Source organism: Ictidomys tridecemlineatus, chromosome 5, assembly GCF_052094955.1.
Source record: "Ictidomys tridecemlineatus isolate mIctTri1 chromosome 5, mIctTri1.hap1, whole genome shotgun sequence".
NCBI lineage: Eukaryota > Metazoa > Chordata > Mammalia > Rodentia > Sciuridae > Ictidomys > Ictidomys tridecemlineatus.
In genome coordinates, this window is record NC_135481.1 from 64,803,879 (window position 1) to 64,828,950 (window position 25,072).

General features: G+C 36.0%; 2 protein-coding genes across 5 annotated transcripts in view; both read right to left on the minus strand.

The window, feature by feature from the left end:
- Cox16 (cytochrome c oxidase assembly factor COX16) overlaps positions 1 to 1,683 on the minus strand; it is a 25,049-nt gene extending 23,366 nt beyond the window's left edge. The window contains exon 1 of the mRNA XM_005322847.5: positions 1,543 to 1,683. The gene's annotated coding sequence lies outside the window, so the exon portion shown is untranslated. The remainder of the gene's footprint in view (positions 1 to 1,542) is intronic.
- Synj2bp (synaptojanin 2 binding protein) overlaps positions 1,192 to 25,072 on the minus strand; it is a 32,266-nt gene continuing 8,385 nt past the window's right edge. Inside the window, exons 2-6 of one of the 4 annotated variants that reach the window (XR_013439002.1) lie at positions 23,321 to 23,363; positions 19,883 to 20,019; positions 8,429 to 8,524; positions 2,355 to 6,319; positions 1,192 to 1,639 (exon numbers count right to left, since the gene is read on the minus strand). Coding sequence is in view for 3 of the 4 variants with exons in the window: in XM_078050131.1 (XP_077906257.1) it covers positions 6,179 to 6,319; positions 8,429 to 8,524; positions 19,883 to 20,019; positions 23,321 to 23,363 (417 nt within the window). In the remaining variant the exon portion in view is untranslated. Of the gene's footprint in view, positions 6,320 to 8,428; positions 8,525 to 19,882; positions 20,020 to 23,320; positions 23,364 to 25,072 lie in introns of all 4 variants that reach the window. The other 3 variants (XM_078050131.1, XM_005322849.4, XM_078050132.1) reach the window with 3 other exon arrangements.

Genomic DNA, 25,072 nt, shown 5'->3' on the forward strand with positions numbered 1-25,072 from the left:
AACAACACAATACATATTGGATGATGGCACAATAAAATGGTAATGGAGTTGAAAAATTCCTGTCACCTTGCATTTTTATTCTATCTTTTCCATGTTTAGATATACAAATGCTTACCAATGTGTTACAATTGCTTATAGTATGATGTATATAATATGCTCTGTAAATTTGTAGCCTAGGAGAAATAGTTGTACTTTCTAGGTTTGCATAATTACATAAGTTTGCAACAATGACAAAATTAGATAATTATGCACAGAATGTGTGCTGGTTAAGTGATGCATGACTATAAAGTTTTACAAGAACAATTACACCTTTTTGCTTAAATATATGTCCATGGTTGCTTTCACAAGTACAAAGACCCAAGGTCTGGCTCTTCAAAGAAAAAATGTTTGTGCCCGGTGTGATGGTGCATACCTGTAATCCCAGCTGCTCAGGAGGCTGAGGCAGGAGGGAGGCTAAGAAAGGAGAATTGCAAGTTCAAAGCCAACCTCAGCAATGGCAAGCGCTAGACAACTCAGTGAGACCCTGTCTCTAAATAAAACACAAAATAGGGCCAGGGATGTGGCTCAGTGGCGAAAGAAAGAAAGAAAGAAAGGAAAGGGGGAGGGGAGGGGAGGGGGGAGGGAGAGAGAGAGAGAGAGAGAGAGAGAGAGAGAGAGAGAGAGAGAGAGAGAGAGAGAGAAAGAAAGAAAGAAAGAAAGAAAGAAAGAAAGAAAGAAAGAAAGAAAGAAAGAAAGAAAAGAAAGAAAGAAAAAGTTTGCTCCTTGAGTCTAGTTTCTTAATGTGGTGGATCATAAATGCCCACAGTCTGCTCTACTTCCATCAAGAGGTGGGGTTGATGTCCCCCTTCCACAGTGACTCCAGGCTTGGCTATGACTTGCTTTGGCCAATTAAATATCAATTATCTTATAGAGTCATGAGACTTAAATGAATACATGTGAAGGACTTAGAACAATAACTGCAATGCTGGTAAGAGCTCAATAACTGTTAGTCTGTTTGCCAATTTTTATTATTTGCAGTACATGAATGTTCTATTCCTTATCTCCTATGTTAAAGTTAAGCCTCAAATTGACCACTGATTTCTGTCCTCTTTCCATTGTTCTGCCAGAAGTGTTAACCTAAGAAGGTGGCAGAAAAATAAGGAGATTTAATCAACAGTCTCCTAAATAAGGTGATGAAAAGGATTGTAAAGATTCATTGACAAATTCAAGTTTTTATTGAATGCCATAGCTCACTTAATAGGCATAGTTAGACATAGTATTATCTCATTTGCTATATCTGATATCACATAACAAAGTTTGAGATTATCATAGAATCTGATAGCCTCATTAACACATTTAATCTATAGAGAAATAGATATTGCGGTTTTACATTGACATTTACTTGATTTGAAAAACGACCTGCTGTGTACATCCAGAAATGCAATGTAACATGACAATCACAGAAGAAAGGAAACAAAACAAGGCTCATGAGGAAAATAACTTCTTAAGAACTATCATAGCTTGAAGGTAAAATTCACAAGTATCCAGTAATAAGAAACTCACAATCAAAGCAGCACTGCAGATACAGCATTAAAATGGGATTCAGTTCTGTGTCTTCATTTGAGAATCTTCAAACAAGGAAGAAGGATCACCTATTTTCCTGTGATTTGTCAATAAATTTACAAAGTTATTTTGTAAATGACCTTGCTGGTTAATAATTACATTGCATTTGAAAATCTACTTCAGCCCTCTTCCCTTCCCTATTTTTCCTGGGAAAATAGAGAACATTAAAAAAAAGGAAATTTTTTAGGAACAGGCATTAATGTTTGCTATAACTTAATTCCTTAGCAGCCATAATGCTTTTTAATAATTTAATAATTTTATGCTATCAAGTGAAGCAGGTAAGTAGATCACATGCTTTGTAAATACTAACACTAAACAAGAGAATACAGCAATTAAGAATCTGGTTCCAACCAGAACAGATTCCTTAAAATATGTCTTCCTTTTGATCCTGATTGTCCTTTTGGATGCAAGTGATGCTTGTTAATACCCTTCAGCTATCAGTTCTTCTGGTCTTCATTCAAAGTTCAAAAGAGAGAAGATGGATGAGGACTGAAATTAAAAAGGACTTTTTATATATGCAATCAGTGGACACATTCAAAAGGAAAAGATGAGAGAAAAAGGGGTCCTCTGCAAGGTTGTGGCTCAGTGGTAGAGCACTTGCCTTGTATGCATAAGGCACTGGGTTTGATCCCTGGCACCACATAAAAATAAAATAGAGGTATTGTGTCCATCTACAACATATATTACATATTTTATAGGGTACCTCTGCAACAGACTTAAAAAAAAAGTTTGACCAAATTAAATTAGCTTACCTCTCTAAACACTGATTTCCTTATTTCTAAGGCAAATTCATTCCATAATCCTTCTGGTTCCTTTTTAGCTTCAATATTCTCTCATTTGGTTCTTCTTCTTTCTTTTTTTTTTTCTTTTTAGAGTGGAAAGTAGAAGCTTTATTAAAGGACAGTAGAAAGGGGACCCAAGAGATGGAATCCCTCATTTGGTTCTTAATGGATGCATGAACTGAAACACTAATCATACATTTTGCTGGAGGTGGAATAGTTTCTCATTAACACATCAGGAGTGAAAGAATGTTCTACTTAATCCACATCTATATCAGGTTCTGAAATGGCTCAAGGGAAGTTATTGGTTTGGGGCAAGAGTAAAGCCTGTAGGTAATTTAGTAGTTTAAACAGTGTCTAAATCCAATTGCCAAAGAACATTGTCAACTTAGGTTGTAACCGGAATTGCCTGATAAACCTGTTTTATTGCTGCCTGAGTCCTAGCCCTGTATGTTGCTCTGAAGTATAGCCTGGTCATAATTACTTTCACTAGCTCTCTAGGTGATTCTCACCCAAGAAAAAAGGAAAACTACTAACACAGAGTGGTAACCTCTCAAACTTAAGCATGAATTGGTCTCCTGGAGGGATTATTAAGATTGCTGGTACCTGAATCCTAAATTTAAATCCTGTTATTACCACCTCCATAATCTTAGGAAAATACTCTCTAATCTGTAGTCTCTTGATAGCAATACTTAGATCTCAGAGCTGTGAGACATAAATAGTGTACCAATCAGTATCCTGGAGGGATTATTAAAACAGATTGCTGGTTGCCACACTCAGAGCCTCTCAGTAGGTCTAGAATGAAGCCTAAAAATTGCTTTTCTAACATGTTTCCCAGTAGTGATGCTTTTGTCCAGAAACTTCCCTTTGAGCACCACTGGTACAGTTCCTGGCACAGAATGCAAAAACAAATATTAACTTCCTTTTTCCATTATACATAGCTAGATGGACCAATGATTACACTAAGATGTTTGCACAGAAGTTAATGTTTCACAGGAAAAGCAGCCCATCTAACGAAAATTACATGTATAATCATGACAAGTATGAGAAATATTTTAAAGTACAAGGCATTAAAAATACCTGCATCCCGTTTTTCAAAGCTTTCATTATAATTTAGGTGGTAGGAATATTAAAAACAGTATTAAGTATTAGGAATATTAGGTTCAATCTATAAAGAATATGAATTTTTTTTACAACATATAATGGATTCTGATACCTCATCCATGGTAATAATTTGTTTTCCATAGAATTAGAACAACATAATAAATAGCAATACCTGCATCAAACTTTAATATTTTGGTCTTTAAATGCTATTTAATTTCCAAGAAAACCTGTAATATAAGTGCATAAGAATCCCTATTACCACAAAGCAAAACTACCGATGATGGGATAGGTGGCTTTTTATTTACATATACTAACAAGTAAAAAAGCAAATCTCTTTTCTGCTTTCCATTTGCTTCAGTTTGTATGTCCCAAGGTCTTTCATGAATTAATGTCTAAACCCTGAGGTGAATCCTGGGAGGTTAAACAGGCCACTATAGAAGTAGTTGCACATGCCTTGCCATCAGATCTAGGGAAAGCACTAGAAGTTGGGCCTTCATGGTGGACTGGTTAAAATAATAACTGGATACTGTTTGGTTTTTCTCTATGGAACCTACAATGAGTCTCAAAAAGTACTGAATAGTTCAGGTTGGAAGGCATAAGTTAGGATTGTTTAAAGCATGTTTCTCCCTATGTCAATTATTGACCCAGAGGCAAGGTCTTACTGGAACTTTTTATTTTAAAAGGCCTTCCCTTTCCATTCTAGTCCGATGCCATTAAAAGACAGATTTCCTTTTCTGAACTCTCTAGAAAATAAAACTGATGACCACCTGTAGATCTTCATTGCTGCTTCATGTTCTCCATGGTCCTATTTCTTTTCATTACTATTTTCAATTATTACTTAATCTGAAAATAAACTTTTCATCTATTTATGAATTTTCTTAACTAGACTGTGAACTCTTATTTAAGAGTCCTTAACTTGTGCCCTTTCCTCAAGTGCTTCAATTCTAACTTTTTTCTTTTGCTTCCTGCAATATAAACTTGACACCAACTTACACTCCCCTGTTTATGTGTCTAATTCCATTTAAAGCTTTCTCTTCCCAACTGGAACCAAAAAACCCTTTAGGATGAAAGTTAATATTTCACTTCTTTGTAAAAGCATCTCAACAAAGCTGATGTCCAACCAGTATTTATTAAATAACTGTTAATTTGTCCATACTAAAAACTGGATACATTTTATTACCTGAGGAAAATTCCTCATCATCTTAAGTCACAATGATATAAAGCCTCCAGTCTGGCTGGTATATTTGGAGAATGGAAATGACTTTGTAAGGCTAAGCTTTAGTTCAGTTATTCTCAGTGCTTTAAAACCAACACTTAAATAAGATGGGTCCCACGTCACCAACATCCCCCGTATTCCCTAGCATCCATTCATCCATATTTTCTTTCCAGGCTTTCCCCAGGAAACAGCCATCAAATATCCCTAAGCCTAAAACAAACAAAACTCATTTCCTCCCAGTCTCTGAAAAATGGCTTATTTTAATGTATTAAAAGCCACACTCATTGTTTGGAGCCTTTCAAAAAGCTAGTAATTCAGGCCTTCTCATATTCCCTAAAATCAGAAACAGAGCTGATTTCATGCCTATCCTGTCCAGGAGGCAGTTCTTTTCTCAGGTTTTTTTCCTGTTACTAGAAACCAAAAAGATTGGTAGATTGCCTGAGAGGGTTCAGATGCCTCCTCGAAGGCACTATCTTTTGTCCTTTCAGAAGTTGTCTTGATGGGTCGGTTTGGTCCCACTGCCATATCTTTGACCACAATCATCCCCACTGATCCTTTAACAGTACTGTGAGGTATCAAAAAAAGCCATTAGTATAGCCACAAATTGGTAAGATTTATCTTTATACCTCAAAGTTTTTTGAACTGATTGACCTGAGCTCAGCTGTCTTATACCAAATTTACCTCTACTTTATCATAGCTAGTATGAAAAGAAATATTGTTCTGATTTTTAATTAGTTGCTTTAGTTATTATTTTTTAAATGACTTTGATTAGGCATGCCCTTTGAAAGTTCATCTTCCTGTTTCCCATTACATATGTTCTGCAAACAGCTGTTTAAAAGTTCTTCAATTAAGATTAGCCCTTATATACAGAAATCTAGAAACCACAGAGCAGTTTTCTCACCTCTTTAATTTTCCATAAGGTATCAATATTATACTGTCATATATGCATATGTATCTGTATTATATATATGTATTCGCTTTTTTAAAAAAGTAAAAAGCTCTTCTTAGTCTCCTGTGTCCAATATAGGCACCAAAAATGTATTTAGAAATTAAATAAAGGCCACAAGTACTTCCCAAGGAAGATCATTAAAAAAGAAAAATCCTCTCTTCCTCTTATGTCATACAGCTGGCCTTCAAGACACAGCAGCTAATAAAATGGTGTGACCCATGATGACAGGAAGACTACACCATTCCATCTTTGGGTGGTAGCTGAATTTCTATTAGCAGTCCTAGTAAAATATATAACTCCTCATTTGTTCTAAGCAAGTCTTTTCTTCAGCTTTCCTTCAAACAATACCTTTACTCTCCCATTAGAATATGAAGACTTGGAGCTTCTGAATAGCAAGGTTCTGGGTGGGAATCAGTCACTTTAAATCATGTGTTGGCTATGCAGAGAGGGAAAGATACAGGACAACAGCAGGGAAGGAGGAGAAAAGAAATGTAAGTTCACTGGGAGCACTAGAAGACAGCAAGACTTTCAAAGGTGTTGCCGGTATCTCATGAAGGCCCAGGCTGCAACCATGGTGAGGGCAAACACTGGCAGCAGCACCATAGCTATGGGAACACCACTTGGCTCCCCTTCACCTCGATGTCCTATAGGTCCATTCTGCTCCTGTAACTGGAAGGGAAAGAAAAATGTTAACTCTAGTGACTACAGTGTTTACCACAATTGAAATGTCATGTTGACACATCACCCAGGGTTGTAGCGTGTAGAGCACCCAAAGTGGTAAACTCAAGCATTTCCTATTGTCCTGAGCTTATGCACCGTAGACATAGATGTTTTAGGAAAAAATAGGCCTGAGGGTTCCCCAAGGGCAAGTCAGATGTACTCAGTTTCTGTACTGCCTCCATCTCACTGCATGTGTTTCATATCAGGAAAATGGAGTTATGAGATGAAACCTATTTATCCTGTGAGGAACCTGGATATTACTAAGAAGGAGAAGAGAGAAGGAGATATCTTCCTTGGAATTTTGCTTATATGATTATTAGTCATCAGAATGTAGTAAGAGCAGATCAAGGAAATGTAAACAAAGGTGCAATGCCATCACTTGGAAATGTTTTTCAGTTCCTGGGAGGTACCCCCTTCCTCCTAAGATGAGGTCTTGTCCTTCACGCCCTAATTTATAACACTAAGGTGAAACCTATATGGAAGAGAGGTTAAAGAATGAGAGGTAAGTGAGTAATAATAAATTATATACTAGTTATTATAATTTCTCAGTGCCTAAATATTCCTTTTGAGATTGGATTATCTTTCTTTATTGCATTTTTTTCAGGGTGGCCCTTCCAAATATCAACTTTTAATAATTAACTTGCAGTAATTATGGTGCTATCTTGTTTCAGTTAGATTTTACCTCCTTGTGATAACCTATGAAACTTCAACCCTTCCATCTGAAAGATAAGACCACACAAACTACCTTTTATACCCTCTATCCCACTTCTATACATTTCATTTCTTTCTTGATGTTCTGAGAGGGTATATTCAATAGGAAAACATGTATTTTAGGATTGGGCCAATTCCCTTGAACAGCAGGATCTGTTGTATTAGGAGTTATTTATAAATGTCCCTAAAGTGAACATTGCAAACCACTTCCCACACACCTTTGAAAAGAATCCTAATTATATCTTAAGTATATGCCTATATTTAATTGCCTTTACCTACTACATAAACTCTCCCATACTTTAGAAATACAGAAGAGTCAAGGCACAAGCAGTGGTTGACCAATATTGTCTCTTATCAACTTTTTCTTTTTTTGTTGGGGTGGGTACTGAGGATTGAAGGATTGAACCCAGGGGCACTTAACTACTGAGACACATCCACAGCCCTTTTTTGTATTTTATTTAGAGACAAGGTCTCACTGAGTTGCTTAGGGTCTCACTAAAGTTGCTGAGACTGGCTTTGAACTTGCGATTCTCCTGCTTCAGCCTCCTGGGATTATAGGCCTGTGCCACTACACCAGGCTTATCAATCTGCTTTCTAATCCATCATACTCACATTCTGTTTGTGATACTAGCTACTAGCTCAGCTTTTGTGTTTTTCCTTCTCCATTTTTTTTTTACTAGTTTCTCTCAAACTTCTATAGCCTCTCTTTACTCAGTCACTAGGTAAAGCAAAGAATATACCAATTTAAGAAGGAATAAAAGGCACAGTGAACCTGTACTGTGAATACACTTAGAAATTCTTGGTGCTGTGGGAAGAACTGTCTAAAAAATACCCTTCATTTTCATCATCCAAATTATAATCACTAGGAAATAAAAAGTGATGGAGGGACAGATATTGTCTTAACCCAATTTTGAATTCCATTTCCTTTTTCCTAGAACTCCCCTTTGAGCATGATAGCTTTTGTCAAGAGTCATCAAGTTGGTTGAGAAGGGTTCATGGCAGTGATAGGGAAAGTAAAAAAGGGATCCAGGAAACACCCCATCTTTGTAGTCCAGAGTTTTATAAACAAGATTTTTCCAGGGCAGGTATATGTTTCTTTTCCCCCCAATTATTTAAACTTGACTATTAAGCTTTATCTTTAAAGAACATTACCTTGAAGGTAGGATCTGGGTTACAAGCAAACTGTTCAGAATTTCTTTTGATGACAAACAGAAGAACCAGAGAACTCCTGCCTGTGCCAAACAAGCTCTTCAAAGTAGTGACAGAAAACAAAACAAAACACAAACCCACCCATAGGTTTACTCACAAGGATGGTGCAAAAACCCAATGGCTACAAGTGACACCTACCCTGTGTTGCACTCTCAATGAAACAGCATAGCCTGCATTACGAAAGAGGTCTACCGCATCCTGGTGCAGCAGGTTCTTTAGGTCTTTACCATTTACCTGTCAAAAACAGTGAGGGAGAATAGTAAGAGAAGCAGACAGCTAACTCTCATAAGTCAACAATCTACTTTCATATGGCCAAAGCTATAAAAACAAAAACAAAAAAACCCCAACTCTTTCAGGGCAAGTTCAAAGGGCTAGGAATAAAGGAAAAACTACTTAGAGTCATTTTCCCCCCCATTTTCAAAGTTGTTTTCCTACAGCTAAGGTTCTGTGGGCCATAGGAAGAGAACCTACATAAAAATAAAATGGGTTCTCCTTTTTCCCAGCTTCTATGCCTTCCTGTTTTGACACTTGGGATTCTTTTACTATATTTGTATGTCTTCCTAGAGAATTAGCCTATAACTAAACAATCTTCGAGGTTATAACCCTATTCTTGATATTCTTAATCCTTAGCATTATCAATTTTAAATCTGAAAATGTAATTCTATGAAACTCTCCCACAATTAATTGATTGATTGATTGATAGATACCAGGGATTGAACTCAGGGACACTTGATCACTGAGCCAAATCCCCAGCCCTACTTTGTATTTTATTTGGAGACATGGTCTCACTGAGTTGCTTAGTGTCTCACTTTCAGCCTCCCAAGCCACTGGGATTACAGGTGTGCACCACCACGCCCAGCCCACAATTTATTCTGATATAAATCTATACTGGCACATTCTCTTGGGCTTACTTTATTGTGACTAATTTTCCTGAATTCCATAGACATTCCTATCCTCAAATTTACTAAACACCATATTTCTGTGATGATACAAACCTTAAAAAAGGCATTTATACATAGGCTACTCTTGGCAGTTAAAGGTAAATGATGTGAGGAATACTGGAATTGATACTGTTTATGGTTAGGAGTGACACTGGCCACAAGTGATATCTATCCTATGCTGTATGTACCCAGTGACACAGCACAGTAAAATGTGTACAAGATTACAGATCTTTTGTACAAGATTACAGATCTTTTGTACAAGATTACAGATCTTTTGTACACATCAGTGTTATCAACAACAATAGCAGTAAGAATATTTACATATTTATCTATGCTTTGTATATGTTATCTTAATTCTCTCATCGTGTGAAGAAAACAGCATTTTTATATTGCTTTCATTGATGCAACAATTGAAGCTGTGTAAGACTAGTGAGTACAGGAGCTAGGGCTAGTTTTTAAATAATGGAAGGAGAATCAGAATATCCTTGCATTCTATGGTCCACATATGCTACTCTTCTACCACCCTAGCTCACCAACCATCCTTGGCTTGATTGAAGCTCAAGCTATTGACTTTTTCAATTCTCTCATCTCCCTTATCACAATCTTCCTTGGCCAAAAGATTCATAGCATTCTATTTCCTGCTAATGCCCTTGGTAAATTTACCAATACTTTTGCCCTTCAGGCTGTCTATTCTCTTTATAGTTTCCAACTCCACTTCTCTTTTGTTACTAACTGACTGACACACACTTAAGACTTAACATTAGATATGCTTCAACTTAAAACTATTAAAACTATTAAAAACTTAAAACTATTAAAAACCTGTCAATTTCTACTCTTTTTATACTTCGTAATCCTCTAGTGGATCTCCTCTTTAACTTCAGAATCTAAACTTTTTTACGCATTTTACTGGTACTTTTACCCATCTTCACAATTGCATTTGTACCTTCAACCAAGCACTTAATGAATTATTGGAATTTGTTGTCCCCAAGATCTTCTGACATCTTCCCAGTCCTGGGCAACGTACTACATCTACTTTCCTTGTCATCACTGAGTTGAATATTCATAGAGAAAGATAGTAACTCTACGACAGATACACATTAGCTGAGTCTGGCTTATCCTTAAAACACTCTACTCATCAAACAAACCCACGAAGAAATATACAGCAGTATCTCTTCCGCACCTTTTCCACCATCAAAACCCCTTCAAATCTTCTCTCCTCTCAGCAGATTCCTATCTCATCTTTTTTGAGAATAGTGAGGATTTCTCACATTCTCACCCTTTTCTTATCATCCTCTTCAGTTTCTTGATATCCTCTCACTGCTCCTTTCCCCTAATTTCTGAATTAGATCTATTTCCTTTATAAGGATAAACCATCTAGTGAAGTACTTGTTCATATTCTATTATTTATTTTCTCCTCTCAATTGCTTTATTTCTCCTCTATAAAGAATACAATTATTTTTTTATTTTTATTTTTTTTGGTGATAGTGACAATTAAACCCAGGAATTCTTTATAATTGAGCTACATCCTCAGTTCTTTAAATTTTTTTTTTTTTAAATTTTGAGACAAGATCTTGCCAAGTTGCTGAGGCTGGCCTTACATTGCAATCATCTTTTCTCTGCCTCCCAAGACTCTGGAATTTCAGGCATGTGTTACCATGCCTGGCCTCGTCTTTCATTGCCAAACTGTTTAAAGACCTGTTTGCAAGCACTGCCTCCACTCCCTCAGAATCCATTCACTCTTTATTCCTTTATAATTTAATAATATATAAGTCGGGAGGAACATGTTCTCTTGAAGGTCAGCAGTGATTTCCAATTGTCAACTCTTTCTCAATCTTCACACCAACTCCTTCCTTTTGTAATCTTCTCCTATCTTGGCTTATGTATACTTAGCTCTCTTAGTCCTTAAATTATTCTTTTTCTGATTCCTCTCCCTTTCCTTCTTCTTAAAGTAAATTAGCATTCTTCACTGTGAGTCCTTCAACCCTTCTCTCTCATGATGATCTTTCACAATTCCAACCATAACCTATAAGATAACTCTCAATTTTTATTCTGCTTTTACTTTGGGATTTGCCAATTTCCTGCTGAATGCTTATACTTGACCTCAATGCTCTACTAGACCTCAAATTCAACATATCCAAAGCCTCTTGGTAACTTCCCACAAAACCAGAAATTTCCTGACTTCCTTCTCATTGCTACGACCATCCCTTCACACTAAAATGTTAATACCATTTTGCTGTTTAAGACACAAAAACAAAACTGGGGAGCAAGGAGAGTGCATACTTGATTTCTCAAACTGGTATGCAAAGTCCTCCAGGAAAAGGCTCTAACCCACTTTCTCAGTTTAATCTCTCTCTTCCTTTATATATCCTATGCCCAAGATATGCGTAGCTTACTGACCCCTAGGACCTAAAACATAAACAAACATTCATATTTATGCTGAAGCTATAGTCATCACCTAAATGCTATTTCCTTTTCCAAAATTCTACTTATCTTTCAAGATTGATCTTTAAAAGGATCAGTCCTGCAGTGTTTGCTGGCAAAGAGTAGGAGTTTTGGTGACTTGGATTTTGACCAAAGGTAGTCTGTGAAAGGAACTTTTTCCTCCAAGGTTCTCAAATCCAAGGGTAAGGGTGTCAAATACTACAGCACTACTCTCTCCAACACACTGCCCTGCCACACTGAGAGCATCAAACCTTCTGTTTCTCTCCTACTCCCCACATCACTACCAAGTTCTTCAGTGTTTTATATAGATTTTAAGTTCATTTAAATTACCTTTTTCCTCATGAATGAGTTATTTATAGAGATTTTGTTAAATATTGAGCCATATGTGGATATTGGACATGCATATGTAGATATTGGCAGGGTTGTGTTTGGTTTATGATACTGTGCAAACAGTTCATATTAGCCAAAAAACAGAAATACATACCAAAAAAAAAAAAAAGGATCAGTCCTGCTACCTATAATATAGACTAAACATACAGGGTTTTCTTCTAGTTGACGGACCTTGATTTCACATTATCAAGACAACTTCTGATTATGCCTTTTTTGGGAGTGGGGGAGATAGGCCACATGGGAGAAACTTTACAATGAATTCTCAATGACTCAGTTTTCTAGTTAACTCCCAGGGGAGAGAACAGGTGTGAGATTACTGACTTTTTGTAGTGAGAATGCCCACTTATGTAATCTAGCCCATATATTAACTATATTTCTCATTGTAAAAAAAATAGGTATTTTCTATTAGAGCATACAAATAAGTTAATAATGCAGTCCTGTCAGCAAATGTCAAATGATGTCACAGCTCCAAATTAGTCTCAACAGCAAAGTTTCACAATAATATGAATTCAAGTGGAATAATTGGATCACTCCATGACATTCATGGTAGGAATACTGAGCTTAAAATAATCTTTGCCATAATGTTCAGTAATGATTCCAGGAAAAATTATTTAACATTTATCATTATGTTTGGGGCTTCCTAGTCATTCTACCTACATTAACTCATTTAATCTTCACAATGGTTCCTTTACATTAGGAACTTCCATGTTTTAAGTGATAAAGCAAAAACTCAGAGAAACTATCAGCTCATCTATGAGCACATATAATGTAACAAAGCAAAGATTCCAACTCAACCATCCTGGCCCCCAAACCTTCACTTTAAAACTCTGATCTGCACAAATTTACACTGTAAGCAAGGATCTCATTTCAGCAACATTTCACTATCTCATTAATGATGTAAATTAGATTTTATAGTTTTGTCTGTATTTAATGTTAACTTTACACATGCATAAAACATAGGTCTTTAAATATTAGTATTTTTATTCATTTGTATATGCTAAAGTAGATTTAAAATTTTAAAAACGCAACTTAGCTAAACGCCACTTCATGGACAAAGTCTTCATAATTTCACTACTAGATGTGACTGGTTTACTTCTTTGGATCTCCGTAATATATAATTCTCTTAAGCTCAAACTGAACTCTGCCTCATGTCATTTTACATTCTACTTTGAGTAACTTGAAGTAGTTGTATCTCAACTCATCATTATAAGCCTTATAACACCTGAAGAGCAGTTTGTACAACACTTGAACATAAGAAATATCATGTTTTCCTGAAGTTTGGCTACAAGTATGCCCTGCAGGAAGACTGACTGACAACAATCTCAGTATCACAGAGTTGAAAGGTCTGGAGTCTAATAATAGCTCTATCTGCCAATGATTCAGTGAACAATCTTGGCCCTCATTTGAACCTCCTCCTGCTAACAAGGAAGAAAGACATTGATGATATTAGGCAAAAGAAGGTACTATAAAGGGCAAAAGCCAATTAGGCCTCTCAGCCTCTTAGTAAAGCCTAAATGTATTCTAATATAAAAGAATTGTTCTAACTACTATTTTAAAAATAAAACCCTTTTGCTGGGTGTGGTGACGCACACCTGTAATTCCAGACTCAAGATGTTGAGGCAGGAGGATCACAAGTTCAAGGCTAGCCTCAGCAACTTAGCAAGGTCCTGAACTTAGTGAGATCCTGTCTCAAAAATAAAAATAAAAAAAGGCTGATGATAGAGCTCAGTGGTAAAGCGGTTCAATTCCCAGCACCAAAAATAAAACCCTTTTAAAACAAGAGAAATTCTAGAAATGCAAAGGAAATTTCTTTTTTAAAAAAATATTTTTCATCCTTCACCCAAGATAAACTAACCTCATAAAACAAGTCATGACTATGATTTTCTCCCTTGACAACATAATTTCTACTACAAATCTGAATTTGCTTTCTAATATTTATCTCTCCTAAATATTTTATAGTTTCTAGTTGCTTAGAAACTTATATCTTCAGAAGTCACTTTCTTTATCACCATACATACTAATACAGAAAACAGCTCTCAACCTCCGGGTGATTTTGAAGTTGAGCGAATCCTAATCTAAACTACCTCCAATAGTCTTTCAACTGGTCTCCACTCCTAGACTACTTATCCTATTTAAGACACATCCCATGCAGCTACAGATTTTATTGATGAGTTTCCATTTACTGAAGTATTGAAGTTTCAAATATGAGTCTGCAGACCCAGTACAGAAGGTTGTAAAATCAATCCATTGGGTCAAGAGAGTATTTAATTTTCAAAAAACGAAATCAGAAGAAAACATAAAATACTGGATTTTATCACATACAGAAAAGTAGTTTTCTTAAACTTTTATTTCAAATATATATGCTTATTCCAATTTGATGAATATAGAGTATATGTAGTTCCTATTATAGGACATAATTTTAAATTTTTGAAAAATACTTGCCTACAACAGTAGTTCTTAAATTACAGAGACCCAACCAGGAAAGTTATAATGTAATTGTGATTCACAGGTCTGAATGAGATTCTGCATTCCCAGGTGAAACTAGACTGCTGGTTCTTGGACTGCCTTATTTTTGGGGGGTGGGGGGGATACTGGGGATTGAACTCAGGGGCACACAACCACTGAGCCACATTCCCAGAACTATTTTGTATTTTATTTAGATACAGGTCTCATGGAGTTGCTTTCTGCCTCACTAAATTGCTGAGGCTGGCTGTGAACTCACGATCCTCCTGTCTCAGCCTCCAGAGCCACTGGGATTACAGGTCTATACCCAGCTGGATGTCACTTTTAATACCAAGAGCTACTCAGCTAAGTAATCTCAGAATTGTTAACTTGCTACTGCTGCTTCCTTAACTCATGGCATAATTAAGTTTTATTGAACCCAATAACAAGTTTACAATGTACTAAAAATATTTACCAAGTGAATTATTTGGAGAATCAGGATGGTGGTGTTCTAATTAATAACTGATGGGTTAACACAAAATTTTTGCTTTAACTCTGACTACTGGCAAACTACTGTGCTAGATGTGCTTCCTATTTTTGCTTTAGGAAATAAACTAAGCTAAAATTAGTTTTCTTGGATGATTCAGAATTTCAAATTGCCTCAGGATAATCCAAAACAGGAGCTCTCACTACAGGATAGATGTGGGGCCATAAAGAAAGAATGAGCCCAATTTAATGAGCATCAATCTTAGACAATACTGTGGATATTTTTATCAAGATCCTGAAACCACATTTTTGTCTCTTTTTTCGTCAAAGTTGAGAGAATAAAAAAAAAAAGTTATTTAAATCCAATTAGTCAGGCCCAACCAAAAGAGTCAGTATGTTATAATGGAATGATTCACTAACTGAACAACTAAGTTAGATCTTTAACCTGTGCCAGCTATAACAAGCCTCAGTGCTAGAGATTCAGAGATAAGAAGAGAGACTCTTCTGTAGAGGCACTTTGTCTATATATTTCAATGTCTGTATAGCTAACTAGATGGGGTTTCTGCTAGGTCATTCCCCAATTGCTAATCTAAATGGAGACCAGACTTTCATCTTCTTTGTAACTTTCCACAGCCCCGACATATGCTTGAAAGGCCATCAAATACAATAATTGATAAATGGTAACTAACCAATTCTTTCTTTCACCCAATTGACTTATACTTGAACAGAATATGAAATGCAGTTGGCTAATGGCCCAGTCTATACTATTTTGTTTTATAAATGGTTTGGTTAAAGAGGAGCATGCATCTATGCAGTGTAATAAACCAGCTGCATCACCCTGAATTTCATAAAAAATATTGAGAATTTACAGAAGATCCACTATTATTAGCTATCTACCTCCTTTCATTACGCAGACAGAGGAAATAAGAATCATCAGAGAGTTTACTCTTGTTTTACTTTTAAGCAAAAAAGAAAATTTCTCCAGCTTCCATGGTAACCTGTTCTAATATGAAACCATCCTCATCAACACACACACACACACACACACACACACACACACACACACACTTAAATAAATAAATAAGGAAGGAAGGAATTTCCAGCCTTCATGTTAAGTTCAGGTCTTTTCTTCCATTACTAATAACTATTTTTGTTTCCCATACAACACAACCTTTAAAAAATTATTTAACATTGATTAGTTTTAAAATTTTCTTCTTTTTTAGTTGAAATCATACATAGCAATCATAAAAAATTAAATTTTACTTTTTGATGAGAAAAGAGGGCACTACATGATATAACATGCAATTATTCAATTTTAGAACTTGAAATCAAGAAAATATGTGGGTATTATTTGGAAAGAATAAAAAGATAGTCAATAACTCAAAAAATTTACAGGTCACTGAATGATACTTATATTAGTTATCTAAAATGGATGTGTGCCAAGGAACATATTTTTAATTTGATTATCTCACAAAAGTTATTAGAAAAAAGTGAGGCCCATTTTAAAACATGGAAAAATAACCCATATCAGGAGAATAGAAAAATCCATTAAAAAATGGAAATATACTGGAGCTGGGATTGTGGCTCAGTGGTAAAGCACTTGCCTAGTATGTGTGTGGCACTGGGTTCAATCCTCAGCACCACATAAAAATAAATAAAGTAAAGGTATTGTGTCCATCTACAACTAAAAAAAAAAAATTAAGGAAATATGTGCTAATAATTTAAAGTCATTCATAGAGACATCAAAGCCAACAATAAATGAATATGTAAGTACATTAAAGGAAGCTAAAAAGATGAAACCATTTCATGGTTATGGCCTAATGGGTTAACTTAAGCATAGAGAGGAAATTGATGCCATGGATGAGTGAGGTAACAGAAACTGTTCCACAGTGTTTCTTAAGGGATCTACAGAGAAAATTTTGGAGCAAACTTAGATGGGAAATTGAAGTCAAAGGAATGCAGACCTAGCTAGAGAGAATATGCTGCCCTCTCCTCTTACATGTCTCCATCTTTTTCTGTCTTATTTCCTGCATACCTGTTTTCTATTTCTGCCATTCTGTCCCGACATTTTCCCTTCTCTTTTTCAACATGTGTTTTGATAAAGTAAAATCTTATGTACTATAAATTTTAAAGTTAGATAAGCTGAGTTTTTTAATCATCTACTTTTCTTTCTTTGATAGTAATCTCTCACTATCCATCACTACCCCCCAGCCCTATTTTAAAACTTCAGAGGCCTTCCAATAAGTCCATCTTCTAGAGACTAATTACCATCTACTGTTAACTGACCACACGGGCACACAAGGTAAGAACAGAGACTTCAAGTTTGGACAGACCACAGTTTTAGTTCCCCAACACTTATTATTTGTGTGGCCTTAGGCAAGCTGCTTGACTTCATCAAGCCTCAGTTTCCCTAGCAGTGAAATAGGGTTATTATAATATTAATATCCACCTCATAGGGTTATTATAATATTAAACAAGATTAAGTCTGCCAGGCATAGTGGCACACACCTGTACACCCAGCGACTTCAGAGGCTGAGACAGGAGGATCAAGAGTTCAAAGCCAGCCTCAGCAACTTAGCAAAGAATGAAGGAATTCAGTGAGATCCTGTCTCTAAATAAATTTTACAAGATAGGGCTGGAGGTGTGGCTTAGAGGTTGAGTGCCCCTGAGTTCAATTCCCAGTATCAAAAAAAAAAAAAAAAAAAAAAAAAGAAAGAAAGAAAGAAATATCATATAGCCAATAAAGATAATATTTTTTAAAAAAAGATTAGGTCTAAAGTTCTAAAAATGCTACTTGTCATTTAATGCTTAAAAACTTCTCACTGTTTTCATTTTGCAATGATCTACATTTAACCAAAGCTTTTCAAATACTATAGTTCTCTTCTTAACCTCTTTATTATTCAAGTCTTTCTTTAACCACAGAGCCTGTTTGAGATTGTGATTTGTGTTTCAAATTACTAAACCTCATAGATCCTACCTACATGCTATAACTTTATTTTAACCACCCACTCTTTTTCCTTACTGTACCATTGCCAAGTTGATTCACAGTTTTTAGGATGTCTTTCTCTGGGGAGCCATAGGACATCATGTGCTTCTAAACTCTTCAATATACATTTGAGATGAAAGGTAGATTATCCCTGTCTCCATCTTACAAGGTTAATAAACAGCACCTAGGAGAAGTTTAATGGGCTAGGACACAGTAAAAACAGTGAGATGGACTGAAATAAAGCCATCCATGAGATTATATTTACATTCTGGATCAGGACACATTTTTTAAAAAACATTTTTTAGTTATTTTAGATTTTCTGGGGACTAAGTGGAGTCATAAAGCTTTCTTGAAGAGGTATTCAGAACTACTGCTGAGCCTGATCTCTTGAATATTCAGATATCAAGTGAAGAAGAGGTGGACATTCTCTTTTCTTTGTATCTCTGCCTACACATATTACTAAAAAATGGGCTGGAATGCAAAGAAGTGTCTAATAACTCAGAGGACCAGGAGACTTCCCACATATGTCCTTTAATCACTATTCAACTGAACTGCATGAGATATAATTCAAAAGGGAAAGTTCTAAACAAAGCTACAACAAAGTCTTTAAAGGGATATACCTTTCTTATAGAGGCAGATTCAAAATTAAGTCTCTTAGACTAATTTTTTAATCAAGATTTCTCTTAACCTAAATTACATCCATCTATTTCAGCCTCTTCCCAACTTAACTTTTGTGCCTCATTCACAAGAGAAAGAAAAAGTTTTCTCCTCTTCGGACCATGGGCTCATAATCTATGGCCCAAGTGAAGAAGAAAGTAGGGGCTTTTTCTTTTTCTTTTTCCATAAAGAACGAAACTAGTTCAAATTTCTATTTATTTTTGTCTAGCCCTTTGAAGCCCCCTCTAACTCCAAAGAATGTAAAACTTACCCCCCACAACACTCTTCCATTCTTTATAACAATCAACTGTATCATTTACAACTAGTAATTAGCTGGTTATTTTTTAGCTAGCCCTGGAGTTTAACTAAAAAAAAAAAAAAAAAAATCTACAAAATCACCTAACCAGGCTGAGGATATAGCTCAGTTGGCAGAGTGCTTGTCTAGCCTGCAAAAAGTCCTGGTTTCAATCCCCAGAATCACCAAAAACAAAACAAAAACAGACAAAAAAAAAAAAATCACCTAACCTTCCTACCTCTCTCACAACTGAGATACTGTGATACTATAGCCAATGATGGGGAACAGAAATGAAAAGTGAGGCCAGATGCATGCTGTGCATTTTAATAGTTTTAAAATTCTTATTTTGCCAGTATTCTGATTTACTATAGGCTAAGTCTAATTTATTTTGATACTGGGTTAGCAGGATGAAATGGGAGCACAGTTGATAAGATAGCAAAATTAAACTGCATTCCAATTTTTCATCTTTATAATGGGTAAGAAAGAGTTCTGAGTCTATAATGAGTAAGAAAATACACTGAATTCCTGCTTTTCTTCTTTGAAACTAAATCAATTTATAGAGGCTAACAATCCCCCAAAAAATACAAATTCATTTTTTAATTTTTAGCAAAAGAGAGGTAATAAAATATTGGAAAAATGATGAAAATTGTGGGTTTTAAATCTCTTCCCCACACCAGTCCTTCACCTCTCTCTGATTTGTGATTTTTGGAACTTGGGCAAGTAACTTCATATTATGGGTTTAATTTGCCATGTCTATCAACCAAAGATCATATTATCCTCCAAGCCCAATGGTAGAGCTGGAAGACTGAGCAAGGTTTGTCCCATTCAACTATATAATCTGGATATTTCCAGATCCAAAAAGGTAGGCAGCAATCTTTCTAAGAAAGGGGTTAGGGTAAGACCTAAGAACTACGGAGCAAAGTACAGCAAAGGAGGAAGAAGCCAGTTCTCACCGAGAGGATCTTATCACCCTCCTGGAGCCGCCCATCCAGGGCGGCAGCCCCATTCTCTTTGATGCGGCTGACGTAGATGCCACTGTCATTGGAGACTTGCTGTTGATCTGTCCCACCGACGATGTTGAAGCCCAGCCCTGAGAAAATCATGGAGGAATGAAGGAGATGGGGGTGAAGAAGAAAGAAAAGGGATTAGAGAAGTACAGAGAAAGAAAAGGCCTAGGGGAGGAGAGGCTGGTAAGTCAGACTGTGAGGCAGCTACAATAGTCATAAACAAGGTCGGTTAAGTTCAAGAGTTAAGGTCAAGAATACCAAATTGCCCACTCAGGTCAGGTAGGACTGAAAATACAAACACAGAGATCAAGATGACCTGTTGAATACATTCAGAAAGATCTACATACAATTAAAGAATATAGTCATTCCTGTAAGATGTTAAGTGGTTCTGCTCACAGTTGATTTTGATCCTGTTGATGGCATTCCTGGCATTTCTAGTATTAATGTAACAGGATTAGCTTCGTTCATAAGAACCTAAGCTTTTAACCAATTATGAAATGAATTGTTCTTAATTGAGAAAGAGATTTCCAACCATAACTTCCTCTCCATACTTCTCTCAAGATTCTGGAGAATTTGTATATGGCAGTTTTGGAAGAAGTGATCTAGGGAATTTCATTTATTATTTTCCATTTTGTGTTATGGGAGGAGGTCAGTGGATAGGTTTTGGTAGGAAACCTCAAAACCAGAAAGGTAACTGATGCTTCATGGTAGACATAGAACCAAAATCCTCCCCCCCTTTTTTTTGTTTTTAATCTCAAGTACAAATAACCACATACTTGGGTATAGTCATGACCAAATTTTATTCACTTTAGATAAAACTGATTCCCTACTGACTACCGACTGCCCATCTCCCAAACCTCTAGTTCCTGGAAAACACTATTCTATTCTTCATTTCTATGAGTTTATTTTGGATGGGTATAAAATTTTAGTTATGCAAAATGAATGAGTTCTAGAGATCTGGTATAGAACATTGTGCTTACAGATAGACACAAGTTTAACTTTGAAAGCTGCTCTCACACACACACACACGCAAAATGCAATGTAAGGAAGTGCTAGGGATGTGTTCAAATTCCAGCACTGCCCACACTAACTGAGAGACCTCAGCCCCTCCAAATCCCACTTAATAATACAATATTAAGTACCCTGTTAGTAGGATGAAAGATACAGCCTTAATTTGTATCATAGAAGATGGGGGTGTTGGGGAGGTTCTGATAACTTGAGATGAAGTGAAAAGGTAGACAGATCCAGACACTTCAAAATATGTCAACAGGGTAGATTTAACTGTTCTTATTACAATAAAATACAGAAAGCAAGCAAGCTAACAAGCTAGCTGAGCTAACAAAGCTAGCAAGCTAACAAAGTGCCGTTTCAATGGACCAACCACTAAGCTGTAGAAAGAATTTCACTCTATAGAAACCATTGTCATAAAGGGATTTTACCTATGCATTTAAGAAAAGAAGATATAATTCAAAATAGCCAAACTATTCAATCAGCCTAGGTGTCCATCAACAGATGAATGGATAAAGAAAATGTGATATATAACAAAGGAGTTTTATTCAACAATAAAGAAAAAAGAAATTATGGCATTTGTAGGAAAATGAATCAAACTAGAAACCATCATGTTAAGTAAAATAAGTTAAACTCAGAAAGTTACGCGTTGTATGTTTTCTCTCATATGTGGAAACTAGAGGGGAAAAAAGGAAATCAAAGGTCAGAGTGGACCCCTAAAAATCAAAAGATCAGTAGAGGAAAGCAACCAAGGGATAGAAGGCAGGGAGGGAAGGGGGGAATGCAGGGGAATGATATTGGCAAAATCATGTTGTTATATTGTGTGCATGTACAAATATGCAACAACAAATCCCATCAATATGTACAATTATAATGCAACAATAAAAAATGTGGAGATGCCAGGCACCACCATGCGCACCTGTAATCCTGGTGGCTTGGGAGGTTGAGGCAGAAGGATCATGAGTTCAAAGCAAGCCTCAGCAACTTAGTGAGGCCCTATCTCTGAATTTTAAAAAAGCGGGGATGGGGGGTAGGGGATGTGGCTCAGTGGTTAAGCACCGCTAGGTTCAATCCTCAGTACCAAAAAAAAAAAAAAAAAAAAAGTGGAAGGAAAAAAAAAATAGGAAAAAGAAACTCTGAAACTCCTTTAGGGGCTTCTTTATGTTAACTACTGGTTGGTAGGGCCACAGTACAGAGAGAAAGAGAAAGGAGATAATTTGGAAACAATTAAAATTAACAAAATGCATTGGTACAACCGGAAGGAATAGGCATAGACACCTTTATACTACTAGCCTCTCTTTAAGTATCTGTTTAAGAAAACAGATTAATGGATAAAGAAAATGTGAAAACACATACTTAAAAAGAGAAAATACGTGGGCTTTCTAAAAAGTTTTCCCTGTTGGTAGGATGAAAGATATACTCTTAATTTGTATCATAGAAGATGGGGGCGTTAGGGAGGTTCTTATAACTTGAGATGAAGTGAAAAGGTAGACAGATCCAGATTATGGAAGGCTCTGAAATGACTTCAAAACAATAGCAGGTTTGGGTAAGGGGGATGAGGCCAATCAGCCTGTCCCAATCCTGGGACAAACTATTTACAGAAAATCTTTCAATGAAATCCAACATCCTCAGTATGGTTGGAGTCTCACCAAAATGCTGTTGTCTCCAGGGATCTTGGGAAAAGAAAGAAAGTATTAAGTAGCCAAATGCATTACAATAGTTAGCAAGAGAAGGAACTCTGCCACAGGTTATTTAAAGCAATAAAACAGTATCCAAAAGAAGATAAGTAGAAGAAATCTTACTGAGGCTTATTATAAACAAGCATATTCTACTACCCACCCCTTAATATCACATTATATAGGTACATTTATAACTCATTGCTAACTTCTGTCATAAATGAACCAAACCACTTAAAATGAGAACTCTTGGGCTGATGTAAAGCCCTCTTCATCCACGTTTACAGAACTGAGCTCATCTATAACTCAAAGCCTTGCTACTATAAATGGAAGTCTCCACAACACTGAGTAACAGTGTTTCAACTCAAACCTGGGGTTCAAGATATACTTCAATAGGATAGCATTTGCCTAGCATACAAATGCACAGGAGTCCCTGGGTTCAATTCCCAGTATTAAAATTAAAATAAAAATTTAAACTTGGACCCTGAGTATCCCTAGATAATCCCCAGTTTATTTGTTTAATAAAAACTAGGAGTTATTTACCACATGTCAGGTACTATGTTAGGTTCTGAAAAAGGCAAAGCTAAACTGGACAATCCCTGTTTTAATCACAAACAGAAGTTTATCTTTTTGCCTGTCCCTTTTAAATACTGTAGAAGCAAATAAAAGAAACGATTCCAAGTTCAACTCCATAACTTACCAGAAATGTGAGTCAGTTTATCTCTGATCCTCAGCTTCCTTTTCTGTAAAACAAGGATTAAAAATTCTGCCCTCTCTACCTCAAAGAGTAATACTAGGACTCAATAACATAAAATATGAAAAAAAATCTTTATAAAACACACAGTAGTTGTTATATTGGAGTAAGGTTCTAGGAGTAGTTATCAATAAACTAGTAATGGCTACTTACCAAAACTATATAGTTTTGCTGCAAGAGGAGGAATAAATACACAGTACAAATGTGAGAACTCCTGAAAAATGGTTAGACAGATTTAAAAGTCCACCCACCTATAAACAGGAAAAGACTACATTAGAACTTAAACTATTGAAATTAAGTAGTCTATAACCTGTGACCTAGAAATCCCCTTTAGGAGTATTTTCTGGCAAGGGTGATATTTTAAATTTACAACAATCATCCAGCACATTTTATCAACAAACTAGAACAGATGCCAATCTGAAACAACTGGAAGGAGAAAGCCTATCCAATTCATATTTTCTAATTATTAGCTATACTCTAGAAAAATCTTTCATGAATAAGGTGTTCACATACTCTAGTTTGTCTGGAAGTCGTAGTATACACCTTCTGCCCCAGTGTTATTAAGTGTTCCTTTTCAATTTCAAAATCATCCCAGTTTGGACACACATTATCATCCCATCTACAAATATTAATGTAAAACTGTGTTTACTGCAGGACATTTTGTGGTAGTGTGGAACTGGTAGTGATTTAAATGTTCATCTTTTGGAAAACAGATTAAAATACAGTTAAAAGTTAGAAGCACTAATAATCATATTAAAATAACATGGATAGGGGGCTGGAATTGTGGCTCAGTGGTAGAGTGCTTGCCTGGCATGCGTGAGACCCTGGGTTAGATCCTCAGCACCACATATAAATAAAACAGCTAAAAAATAATTTTTAAAAAAATGGGTAGTTTTAAAATGTCATGTTGATATTCACAGCATAATATCTTCCCCTAAGTAAATACAAAACTATTACCTGTTTACAAAGTGCATGTAAAGACATATCAGAGTAGATACTCAAAGGGAAGAACATACAAGGTGGAGGTTAGGTTTGAAGGGTAAAACTAAGACCAGAGACAGATATACTGATGACAATAGCATGTTGTGGAGCTGAAGGATATAATTAATCTACTCTCAACATCTAAGGTTCAAAAAGGATGAAGGCCAATAGGAGAAAGAAAAGACTGGGATTCAGCAAATGTTTTAAAAAACCGAGTGAATGAAAAATATTGCTTAGTGAACTCTAGTTATAATATGCTAATAAATTTTAAAATATAACAAAATTAAAATGGATTGCTCAGTCTCTAATTTTGATGAGCAGTCCAAACACATTCCCAAAAAAGGAAAGGTTGCAGGTGATACAGAATGATACCATTAGAGGATTGAGAGGAAAAGAAAGTGTGTTTAGTAGAAGAACCTTGGAAAGCTAAATGAGAAACACATTCTTCTAGACTCCTCCTGACTACAGGTTTGGACCTTGAGCCCATTAATAAGTAAAGGCAACAGCAACAGCAACAGTTAATATTTGCTGAGTATTTAATATCTATGAAGTAATATAGTATACATTATACTTCCATACAGATGAATTTTAAAAATGAGTTATGAAGGCTGGTGCAATTGGCACACACCTGTAATCCCAGTGGCGCAGGAGGATTCAAAGCCAGCCTAGGCAATTTAGCAGGGGCCTAAGCAACTCAGCAAGACCCTGTCTCTAATA